This window comes from Branchiostoma belcheri, unplaced genomic scaffold (assembly GCF_001625305.1).
Source record: "Branchiostoma belcheri isolate BF01 breed outbred unplaced genomic scaffold, Haploidv18h27 scaffold37, whole genome shotgun sequence".
Taxonomy (NCBI): domain Eukaryota; kingdom Metazoa; phylum Chordata; class Leptocardii; order Amphioxiformes; family Branchiostomatidae; genus Branchiostoma; species Branchiostoma belcheri.
The window spans coordinates 1,080,496-1,093,507 of NW_017803987.1; the positions used below are offsets into that span (position 1 = coordinate 1,080,496).

Sequence of the window (13,012 nt, forward strand, 5' to 3'; positions counted from 1 at the left end):
GGCAAAACATGAGAATTTTTTAGTTGATTCAGAACCAGAATCAAATTTTTTTTTTTTTTTGCAAATCAGAAAAAAACGAAGAGGCAAATCCGAGAACCAACAAATTAAATTGGTGTGGCCTAATGTTTAGAATTGTAGGCCAGACAATGCAAAAGAAGAAATTTTTGTATAATGTAATATAGAAGCAAAATTACTAAATCCTTCTAATAATATTTTGGGTGTTTTTAAAATATATTTTGCGTTCTGATACCAATTGAAGTCTCAGTCTTGTACTAGTACATTATCTGTATCTGTATAGTGGGTATAATCGCCTTTCTGCGTAACACACCACGCAGCTTCGCAGGCACGCACACTTACACCAATCGACTTGTTACACCTAGCCCTTGGGCATATAACTGTAGACATTGTTTAAAACTATCTAATGACAATGCCCTATGTACTGCATGAATGAATGATGATACTTTATTTCCGTGTCGTGCGCTATCCCGCGCCCAGCCCGTGTGGGCTTATACGACACCGATTCAATAAGTTGTACATAGACAAAAGACGATCAAAGGAACAGATAACAGAATCCAAACAAAATATGAACGCAAATAAAGGTAGGCTATATACAATAATGGTGAACAAATAAGTGAACTCATAGCAGATCGTAAATGCAAATAAACAAATCTGTACATAATGAACCAAGAGTTCACAAAATAAATACAAGTACATAAGGTAAATCAAACATAATAAGAGAAAACAAACGTGCAGAAGTAACAAAAAGTGGAAACTGTTGATGTGTTATGAATATGAATTTCCTCTTTTCCCCCACGCTCGATAAATGAAATTTGCTAGGTCAGATACACCCTCGTGAAAGAGCCACTTAATTCTATTTTTATCTCTTTCCCATATGATGTCAGGTGATGTTGTATAAATTTTACGAAACATATTTTCTCGAAGATTGTCATAAAAGGGACAGTAAAAAAGAAAATGTGTTTCGTTTTCTACTTCATCCAGGTCACACATGGTACATATTCTGCACTTGGTGACAGCGAGTTCCACTCTGCGATAGTTCTAGGAAAGAATGAATTCTTGAACGCCTCAATCCTTGGTTGATAACTCTGGTACTACAGTAGAACTAGAAGTTGACAACAATGCCAGCACACATCTGTCCCACACATCCTTGTTTGTCTACTTGGATTTCTCAGAACTCAGCAGCTTCCTGTAGGTCTTGGGCTCTTCCCAAACTTCAAACTTGTGCAGAATGTGACATCGGATATGAGGTGTCATAAGCCCACCCAAATGCGGCTGCTCGGGGAGTCTTGAAAAATCATTATCTACACATGTGGAGTATGCCAGGGTTCAGACAGCGTTCAGTTATTGTGCACTGCTGTAAACTGAGAACTGATTCTATAAGTTGCAAGAATTTTAAAGGTTTAGTTTTACATACATTTATATGTATATTGACTGTATGTATGCATGTAACAGTAAAACTTACATACATACATGTGTGTACATGTAACATATACTGTATTTACATACATAAATGTAACGTAAATACATACATATACACACATACATATACATATATTAACATACATCCATAGATGCATACTGGACTGAAGGCTTATGTTATCTGAACAGCATTGATGATAAGCAGTCTCAATGGTTCTACATATTCCCCAAACATGCAGACCAAATTCCTTTGTGTCTGTGGACTTGACTAATGACTCTAACATTCCCAAGCCTTCAGAAGTCAGGTCTTAACCTTAAGGTTATCATGTGGCCATCTTAAGAGCATAACAGGTGCTTCCAGACCTCACACATGCTACATGCAGTTTACCAGACTGCAAAATTGCTACTAACAGTATTATAACTATAAACTGATAACTGATCCGATAAGTGATAATAAACTGAAGATGCTTACAGCATTTGACAATTAAAAACATCTCGACTTGGAAACCATTTATGTCTTAGTCATGTTGTGAGGCAACTCTCTTCAAAGAGACCACCTGTCCAAGGTGACCACTTTTCTTTGGTCCCCTGGGTGGTTGCCTTGACTGCACATGTATATGTATGTTAGTTTCATGTATCAGGAAGTTTTCATATAACCAGTGAGTTGCTTTTTTCCTGTGTCTTAGAACAAGAAGGGAAGTGAGGTCAGGGGCATGGCCTGTATTTGTGTTGTTCTTTATTCCCTGTTGTCACAACTACACCATGCAGCTGCCATATGAGATTATGACGTCCAAAACATCCTGACTTGTATGATAACAGTGCGTCGGCAGAACGTACTGCACCTGCGTGAAACTGTATTGCTGTATTATGCATAGCACTTTGGCAGAATGTGTCATTTAAAGTGGTACTCGCGTCATAACATCCTGTCTGTAGTTTCCAAATGCTGTGTCAGAAAAGATGAAATTCTGGTGCAATGTTGACCAAACACAACAAAAACCGTGAAAAATCATTGTTTCGTGCAGGCACAGTACGTTTTGCCGACATGCTCATGATAACTACATTGTAGTTACTGGTGCGTGTAACAAGTCGTTTGGTGTAATATAGCTCTAGCTGCCGCCGCACCGCGTGCCTGCAAAGCTGGTGTGTTACGCTAAAGGCCGGTTATACCGACTATACTGATACAGAATCTGATACTTACCAACAGTTGGGTACTGTACTAATGAGTCATGACCAGTTGAGAATAGACTCCTAAAAATTCACCTTCACCTATATCTCAAAATAGGACCCTCATAGACTAACTGTCTCAAAGTCTTTCTCAGGCCGACAATTCAGTAACTCCTTAACTCCTCTCACTGGGCTTGAATAGAAGTCTGTGTGTATACTGAAGGAACAGTTGAGAAGTGTGGAGTTAAATGAGTCATGACCAGTTGAGAACAGACTTCCCAGAATAGGATTCTTCTAACACAACCTCAAACGTTTAAGATGTTTCACCTGGCTAAAATTTCCTCAGCTACTTACCTTGCTGAGGTCCTGAATGGAAATCTAATAGTGTGTGTACTAAAGGAACAGTTGAGAACTGTGGGGTTACCAAAATTCATGTAAATGAGTCATGACCAGTCGAGAATGGACTCCTAAAAATTCACCTTCACCTTTAGGCCACACTAATTTAATTTCTTGGTTAACGGATTTTTCTAGAAAAATAATGGAGCGGGCGAGCGAAAAAAAACAATAAAAAGAGAAACAGGCCTAGGCATCCTATTATGGCCAAAAATTGTACGATAGGTGCCATGAAGTCAACACACCTGGCTGGTTCAAAATTTAAACAATGAATTTTGAACTTTTAATAATACCACTTCATTGAAAGATGGAAGAACTATAACAAGGAAGAGAAGGACTGTTTTCAACTGTTCAGGGTAAAATATGAGCATTTTGCAGTTGATTCTGAAATTTTGTTTTGCAAATCAGAAAATGAAGCAGGCAAATCCGTTAACCAAGAAATTGAATTGGTGTGGCCTTATCTTTAAATAGGGTCCTTAAAAGACAACTTCAAAGACTTGAGGCCGACACTTGGGTTACTCCTTAACTACTGGTACTTTCTCTGGGCCTGAATAGAAGTCTATGTAGACTGAAGGAACAGTTGAGAAGTGTGGAGTTAAATGAGTCATGACCAGTTGAGAACAGACTCCCCATGACCCTGTCTTACCTTACAGGGTACTTCCCACCCCTAGGTCATGGGGGTCAGCTCTGAGTAGGTCTGTCACAGTCTGGAGGGAATGTCCAATATATGGTTCGGGGAAGGGCTGTTTTTTTCAGTCATAACTGTACCTACTTGTGTACAATTTTCATAGCTAGCATGCTAACTATGTTGGACGAGAAACGTAGAATTAAGGGTAGAAGTAGGCACGAAGAGGGTATTGTGAGCGAAAACTGTTTTTGTATATTTGGGTCACCCCCGTGAGGAAGAATGGTATGACCTGAAAGAAGATAGGGTTCTTGAAAAGGTGCACATGAGCATAGAGGCAGCACAAGTTTCAGGGACTCCAGAACATATCACAGGTGACTGCTCCTTTATTCATGCAAAATTAATCTTCTTTTCCCTTCAGTTGGTCTAAAATTAGCATCTTTATTAGGCGATAATCTTAGAGACGAAATGTCTTGTTGGAAGGGGACTAGATAGTGTAATTTCTAACCGAGACTTGCTTGGACTGGTTCTTTCTTTTGGCAGGTTGCGCCCATGTGGAAAGGATAGTGTGTGTCAGTGGCCTTGGCCAATTGTTCTGCTATACTGAGGAATTTTTTTGGTACACCTCAGATTATTTTTGTACCAATAGAGCTACTGTAAACTGATACATATGGTCAGTGAACAGCTCTGTTTAGCTGATAACATCCTTATTGTTGATTTAAGTGCGAGGAATAAAACGTTTAAGAATTTTGTTATCGTAATAACAATCTAAAGTATTTGTAACTACAGTACTTAGTAGGTTTATTGTTGGTAAAAGCCTGCTTAGATGGGTAATATTGCATCAGTATGGTGTTCTGCTGGCATAGATTTAACCCTTTTCTTGCTAAGGTAACCATTTGGCACCAGTTTTGTGTTCGACACTGGTAGGGCAGCAGGGAGTAGGTTAAAAGAAATTAACTTGTTTTTTTCCTCATTTACAATTGCAGTGTAACTTGCAATTCTCATTCCAGACATTTTTGATGGTAATTCTTCTAGTATCTCGATTGTCTGGAGATTCAAGGAACATTCAAAAGACTCGACAGTGATTTGCAAGTTACCTGCACAGGTGTACATGGCTTGAATAGCACAGGTGTGCAGGTATTATGGTGGAATACTCAGTACCGCTCGTGTTTTTGTAGGCATCACTACTCCAGAAACACAGGGGTACGATAAGGTGACCTAAATGCCAGCAAAGTGTTTGTACAAATAGCCATTCTGGTCTAAAACCAATTTGTTTAACACCTAACTATGGTAGGAGGGCGCTGTGCAAATATTTGGGTTTTCGATTGACCAGTGCTGATGACCATAGATCTGCTTTTATGAGTCTCCCCGCTTGTTGGTTTCTGATCTTACGTACTGAGCAAAGAAACTACAGTCAACAGTAAAGAAAATCTCACCCAGTAGGTGGCAGATCTTTTTGAAAACAAAGTCATTTTTTCGTTGTTTTTACGGAGATGTTTGGAAACGGCTTTTGAAGGAAAGAAAATAAGGGAGCAAAATGGCAGTTGAAACTGTGGTGAAAGGTAAACCACCGGTAGGTAAATAACAATATTTTCAAATGGTCAGCATGACCGTTTTCTTTCCGTTTGAAAATACAATTTTTACTTAAAAGTGGGGGAGGTTGTATGAAAATGTTTTCTGTCATACAAATGTAGAACGTCACTACCTTTTTTTGTCAATTTTCTGTGACGAAAATTTTTTCTTCTCTATTTTTCTGCCACAGATGATTTTCACTCACACCTTACCCTCGATGAAGCATTCTAGTTTTGGATCCCCTATGTCATTATGACAGGGGCTTGATAGGGTAAATTACACATACCTACTGGTCTATTTACTAACTGCTAAGCATACAGGATTTCCTACTAAAGAGCCCTACTAAGGAGCCTGGTCCTAGACCTGATTTACACGAAGGCCAAAGCCTCAGGTACTAAAAACTGAGTGTAGGAAAACTGTGTTCTTGACTTTCCCTGCATGTAAATCGGCCTGCTTTGCCATACTAGTACATAAAAAACGTACATGTACGCTCAGAGAGTATGAAAACTCTTGACGAATGTCAAACAGACGGATTTACGTACATGTAGGAAAGGTTTGCTACGAAGTTTTTGTATGCAAGATTCTCCTAGAGGCCTATACTTGTGCCTAGCTCTTAGCCGATTTAGAGCTTTACGTTTCCTGACAAAAATTGGCCACCCCTAACTTAGTCTGGCAAATTTTGCTGGCCTAAATCATTGGGATCGATACAAAATCAGAGATGGGATGGGTTAGAGTATTTTTGATTTCTCCTTTTTTGGGAGGAGGGCTTTGCAACTATAGGATAAAAGTTGTTCAGGAGTTTAACGTCTTTGAATGTTTTTGTTACTTTACATTTGAGGTGAATGTTTATTTTTTGTGCATCGGACCTTTTTCTTATTGGTACAAACATCCGGAACCGAGCCAGTTATGTGAAGTTTTGTGATAATAGGTTGTGTAATCCTAAAAGTTATGACCGGACACCACAAACAGTTGGTTACAATAAGGTCTTAACATCCTGTACGCCCTCCGGCATTTAAAACAATAAAACAGTAGCCGGAATCTATATATAGCTAGACCTTAACTGTAACAGGTAATGTATACCATTTCTTACTGTTACCCGTAGGTGGGGGTAGAGTATACAGTGATGTTTCTTTGCGTAGGAAGTTTTTGGAATGTCTACTTGGGTTGTTGCTGCGGTAAGGTAATCGTGTGGCCCGTGGCGCTTGTTCTCAGGTGTCCCTGCAGATTAACACGGGATACGAGAGAAACTACACGTGGTGACCCCTGCCCCCTCCCTCAAGGGGGGGGTCTCCCCCCCACCCTTATCTGAATGAAAACCTGCCCTGTAGTGTATTATCCCAATAATTCACCTCTAAGAATCTACCATTACAGGTCTTTGTATCATAATAACAGGTCTAAGTCTTGGTTAAACAACACCGCACACTTTCATGAAAGGGTATTTTTATTCCACCTGTATTTCTATTAAACACAGTCCTTACAGAATATCCCTAACTAGTACTAGTAGTAGGGTGGACTGTAGTGATATGGGCCATTGGGCATGACATTAAAGGTATACACTAACAACACAATAGGCTGTTATGTTTAAATGTTTGCTACCCCCCAGGCATAAGGTATAAACGACCACTTGTCTAGACACAGAGCGTGCCTAAACATTGCTGTTTTGCTTCTTTTAATTGAGACAAATGGGAGGTTTGTCATAAGTAAGCAGAGGACTGGACTAGAATTTGTTCATGTTGTGATAATCTTTGTGTAGGCAGTCCGGGGGTAGTATGATTGTTTTGTATCCTTTATCGTATTGCTTTCCATTGTATTGAATTACTCGTAATCACCCTATCCTTTCATAATCATATAAAGATGCTCTTGACCCCTTGAAGACCTTTTGGAATAGAATAGCCCTTGTTTGAATGCAGTATTACAGATACTAGTACCCACCTGTAGTCTGCATTTTGCAGACATTCTTTCAATGTTGCAGAAGAAAAATTAAGCAACCTGCATCAATGCAGACTGAAAAAATCAGGCTACTATATAAGGGGTTCAATGGTGTTTAAGAGTTTTTGTGTATACTACTAACTCATTATATATATAGTAATTTCACATGTACGTTTCAAATTGCATGTAAAATGTTTGCCAACATGCAATTTTGTAAATGCCATGGGTTTGGATCTGGACGTTTATAAGTGTGTATTTGAAGAAAGTATTTCCGAATTGTAGAACAAAATTTTGACATTCTGCAATATTGCAAAACACTTAAGTAACAATAAAAAAAGTATTTCTACCATTGGCCTGACATATGTTTTGCTTTGCTTTTTCAGATAATATATTGAGGTGCACCCCACCGTCACCATGAGAATACTGCCACTACTAGTCATCATCTGCACAGTCTTCGGTTCCCTGGTCGTGGACGCTCGGAACAAGAGACCGCGGGCGCCACGGTCGCGGTTACTCCCGATGATGCGCCACATGGAACGCGGCAGGCCGAATCGTTTCAAAACCAGGCCCAACATCGTGGTGTTTATTACTGATGATCAAGATGTAATGTTAAGTAAGTACCTGTTACTTTTGATACTGTCCGGGCTAAGGACAATTCTGAGTGTAACAATATATTGAAGTTTGTATGCTAAGCTCTTCACAACTTAATTTGCTAGCCAACATTTTGCTTTAAAGTTTAAGTCAGCATTCACTGATAATATCGTTCCAGCATTACACAAACTACATGTACAAATTATGCCATTATGTGACAGTTTTGGGTGTCTTGAGCTATGTAGGGAGCTAGCCTGTAAACTGGCCCTGGCAATAGTATTGCACCAAGGCAAATGGAAATTGATATCATCATAGAAATTGATATATAATGATGAAAATAGGTCAGTACCACACACACACACACACACACACACACACACACACAAACACGCACGCACACATGCGCACGCGCGCACACACACACACATACACACACACACACGCACTACACCCTCTCCCACACACACTCTCTTTCTCACTATCTGGTTTAGCATCTTTTGTTTCCAGTCCTCTGAGGGTTAGATGCTCCGGCACACTAATGCTGAGGCTTGATGGCAGCCCGTGATTTGCCTCTGTCCTGTGGATTGACGTAATGTACTCCGTGTTACAGATTCCATGGCTTACATGCCCAAGACACAGCGGATTCTCGCACAGGGCGGCGCGGTCTTCAACAACAGCTTCGTGACCACGCCCATGTGCTGTCCGTCGCGCAGCTCGATGCTGACGGGCAGATACGTGCACAACCACAACGTGTACACCAACAACGAGAACTGCTCCTCCCCCTACTGGCAGCGCACACACGAGCCATACACCTTCGCAACCTACCTCAGTAACGCAGGCTACAGAACAGGTGAGACAGGCTTTGACTGTGGTTTTGTATGTATCTTTATGTCATACCTGGGCCACGATTATGTTCGATACGGGTGTTCCGGCCCGTGTGATAACTAGCGGTACGGCCCGGGGGTTCTTTACGCGTACGGCCCGGGCCTTCCAAATGTTCCATAGAATGATTTGAACGCGTTTCGCCCTAACCGCGTGCGCGGCTTTCAAAAATTCGAATACAAAATTTTGATGTTTGAATTTTTTGGGTTTAGTGACACCAAATTTTTGCTCATTTCGCATTGAAAGGCGTGTTTCCTTGGGTGGGTATGACATAAATAAAATACAACACGGTGTATTCCGCATCACCCTCAGTCCCAGCCCTTCTGTGGATCGGATCTCCCTCCGGCCTTTGGCCGTTGGGCGATCCGACGCGCGGTCGGGCTGGAAACCTCGGGCGATACGGAATACCCCGTGTTGTATTCTATATGTATCTGTATAGCCGGTATAACTGCCCTAAAATCTGCATAACACACCACTTCTGTGACATTTGCGTTATGCTGATGACACATGTGACTCTGTGTTTTAGACAAAGTCCCCTTACTTGTAGCTAGTAACTTGTAGTTAGGGAACTTCATTGGAACTGCAGCATTTATTGTGAACGATGAGCTGAAAGAAACTTATAAGGTTGGGAAAAAATTTCCTTGAATCGATTTGATACTTTCCTCCTGAAAAAGCATCATGCATGCTTGAACGCCTCAAATGGGGATGTCAAAATGATAACGATGAAATCTGTAGAATTGAATCCCTTATTTAGAAACAAGCAACAAGTTTTGTGATCTTTTTCTTCACACACTTTGGGTGTTGTCCCTTTTGCTTTTCTTTTGTGTTTAGCGATGTCTGGAGCAAAACTGTGAGTGATAAAATCTGAGATCTAATCTTCAGTGCCCTAATCAGAAACTTCCTGTAAGCTGACCCCCCATAATGCCATAATGAGTTGAAATGATACCCTGGTAAGTGGTGGGCACACAGTGACAAATCTCTCCTCAAACATACTGTGTACTGGGGGATCACAGAGGGCCTGAAAACTTTCTTCTTTACAACTACAGTCAAATTTGTAACCTACATGTACATTGTACATTCAAATTTATCCACCAGGAAAGGAAAGGAAAGGTCTCCCATGCTTCTTATGCAGAGCGTAGGGTGGTGCCCATATCCATTTCTGTAGCCCTTGGGCGACACACAGTTGTGCAATGCACTACAGCAGGGGGCTGGTCCGCTGGTAGTGCTGTGTGTTTGACCTCCCCACACTTTTTCTCATATGTGCTGAGTACTATTAAGCAGAGAAAGAAGTGTGTACCATTTTTAAAGTCTTTGGTATGACCCGGCCGGGGTTTGAACTCACGACCTCCCGGTTACAAAGCGAGCACTCTACCAATTGAGCTATTCCACCAGGCTACATACAAATGTAACCAGCCATTTTGATAAACTGTGTGGAGCACCTTTCAATACTGTATGCACAGTATAGATTTGCCAGAGTGCATTATTGTATTAAAGATTAATATATATAGATGCATTTTTGCAGGGTAGTGGTTATATGTGACAGTGGCAGAATTTTGTTATAGCAGATGTGACAAGTGACTGTTCATCAACACATTCAGGTTAGAGTTAACTGTAATTTAAGATTTATAAGTCTTCTGTTTTTAGCCTGGTTTAGTTTACCCCCACTCCCACAGTCGCTATCTGGTTGGTCGGTAGCGACTGTGGGATTGGACGTAAACTACCCAGGATGGTACCCAGGCTATTCTCTTTTATCAAATCTGTCAAAGAAGACTTTGGAATTCCCTCCCTGACAAGTGTTTCCCACCAACCTACAATCTACAGGCTTTCAAGTCAAACGTTCACCGCCATCTCTTGACATAGCCATGTTTCTCTCATATTTTTAGTTCAATGCCGAGAAGTGGTCGCATAGGCCTTGCATTGAAACATTCCATTGAAAAAAAAATGTTGATGGAAGTGTCTTATTTTTTCGTCAGGCTACTTTGGAAAGTATCTCAACGAGTACAACGGGTCGTACGTGCCGCCCGGATGGCGGGAATGGGTGGGACAGATCCGGAACTCTCGCTTCTACAACTACAAAGTCAACCGCAACGGTCTGAAGTTCAAGCACGGGTTCAGCTACGAGAGAGACTATTTCACAGACTTGATAGCCAATGACAGCGCCTCGTTTTTCAAACTGTCGAAAAAGACGTTCCCGCACAGACCGGTGGCCATGGTGTTAGCGTTTCCTGCACCTCACGGTCCGGAGGACGGGGCTCCGCAGTACTCACATATGTTTGAAAATAATACTGACCACAGGTAAGCACTCTGAAGTTTGTTTAAAGTGTTAGGGTTTAAATGACACCAAACTACAACTTAGCACAAGTACATCTCGTGATTTACCGTATGTTCAACCATAAAACGGGTCTTCTACAACAAATGTATTATATTTGTATAAAACATACGCACTTCAGATGTTATATACGGGTATACAACATTATTATTGAACATTGAACGTTACAAAAATTATGTTTCCTGCCGCCATGTACTCAAATATGAAATCAGGTCCCTCTGACTCTCCTTGCAAATTATTACAATCTGTACCTCCGTAGGAAGGCCTTGTGGAGGCAGAAGTGATTTTTCCAGGCAAATGGAGTTTAATTATTATAGTAAAATGTTGAACTTTATTCCAACATAAGGGTTACACAGAGATCAAATTTAATGGAGTTTGAGTTGTGACTTGGTGTTTTCCCCTGCAGAATAAGTGGGTACAACAAGGCGCCCAACATGGACAAACACTGGATCCTGCGCTGGACCCAGCAGCTGGACGACACGCAGCTCGCCTTCACGGACATGCTGCAGCAGAAGAGACTGCAGACTCTGCAGTCAGTAGACGACGCAGTGGAAAAGGTAAGTCAAAGAGTAGTGCTGCGTACCGGTTCACTGGACTTGGATCCGGACTTGTAAGAATGTCTAGGTTCAAATAAAAAAAAACCTAAAAGTCAAGAACCGAGTCAGGACTTATTACCATAAAAGACCATTTCACATACCCCATTTCTTTCCAAACCAACTAAAACCTTCCATAGATTGCAAAATCTTTGCTGCAAAATGAAAAAAAAAGTTTCGGCCTCCATGTTATGTGGCCAAAGTTTCACCCAGACAACATTGCAAGGTTGCCAACATGCAATTTTGTATATGCCATGGGTTAAGGTCCGGACTTAAAAGTCTGGAACTGAACCTAAATCTCTGGACTTGAATCTGGACCTGAACCTAAAATTGGGTTTAGGTATTAAGCGCTATCAAAGAGCCTTTTTTTATTCAACAATGATACAAGGAAATGAAGACATTGTAACAGGGGCCATTCCCTTTGGCTTTTTTGGCTAGGGTGTGGTCCTTTGCAATTTTTTACAGGGATGTTTTTCCCCCCTGGATTTTCTGTGCTAGGGTTTACTCCCTAGGACTTCTGTGCTTGGGTGTCTTTCCTGGGTTTCTATGCAGGGTTTTCCTTCCCTGTGAATTGCAAATACTGAAACATAATATTGTCATAGTATGTATAGATACATACATGTGTACATAAATGTATTTTATATATGCTCTGGGTTTAGGACTTACAAGTCCGGAGCTGAAGAACCTAAACCTCTGGACTTGAATCCGGACCTGGACCTGAATGTAAGTTTTGGTAGCACACAGAACTAGGTGTGGCTGAGAAGTTTTAATCCTTTGTTGTGTGTTTCTTGTAGGTCTACAATATGCTGATAGAACAAGGCCAGTTAGAGAACACATACATGATCTACACCTCAGACCACGGATACCATCTGGGACAGTTTGGTCTGGTCAAGGGGAAGTCTTTCCCGTATGACTGGGACACTCGGGTACCGTACCTGATCCGTGGGCCTTCTGTACCCCCAAATACTGTGTAAGTACTATTCATGTTTACCGAAGGAAAACATATTGCTTTTGTTACGTTTCCTCTTCTTCTTCTGTTCCAAACACTGACCTCTGACCTGGCCAATGACCTGATTTGTTGACGTCTCTCACATAATGTTGCACTTTTATAGTAGGAGGGATTTATACTCGTCTGACCATATGTATGAATGTATTTGAGTAAGACCTATGCAAAGGTAAATATTATGCATTTGCTTTGCAAATGTTACCATGATTCTAGTTTACTGTAACAGTTGAAATTTTCTTCTTCCATCTTTTTACAATTTCTTTTGACGTAGCATAATCATTGGTATTCATAACCAAGTGGACTATATGCACTGTGTTCAATCTGTGAACTTTTTTTTGTGTCAGTCAATGGTAAGGGACCATGGTAAGGGACATAACAAGATTGTTGTGCTCTTGTTATTTTAACCCCTTACTTGACCTTGTATCAGTTATTGTTGTTCTTTTCTTGGGTGGAACCTATTATTACCTCAATTGTGAGCATCTCTTGCTGTA

General features: G+C 40.9%; 1 protein-coding gene across 1 annotated transcript in view; it reads left to right on the plus strand.

Annotated features, from left to right (window-relative positions):
* LOC109476383 (extracellular sulfatase Sulf-2-like) overlaps positions 1-13,012 on the plus strand; it is a 100,768-nt gene that overhangs the window by 66,239 nt on the left and 21,517 nt on the right. The window contains exons 4-8 of the mRNA XM_019777318.1: positions 7,504-7,733; positions 8,322-8,561; positions 10,567-10,888; positions 11,329-11,479; positions 12,310-12,485. Of these exons, the coding sequence (XP_019632877.1) occupies positions 7,535-7,733; positions 8,322-8,561; positions 10,567-10,888; positions 11,329-11,479; positions 12,310-12,485 (1,088 nt within the window). The 5' untranslated portion in view covers positions 7,504-7,534. The remainder of the gene's footprint in view (positions 1-7,503; positions 7,734-8,321; positions 8,562-10,566; positions 10,889-11,328; positions 11,480-12,309; positions 12,486-13,012) is intronic.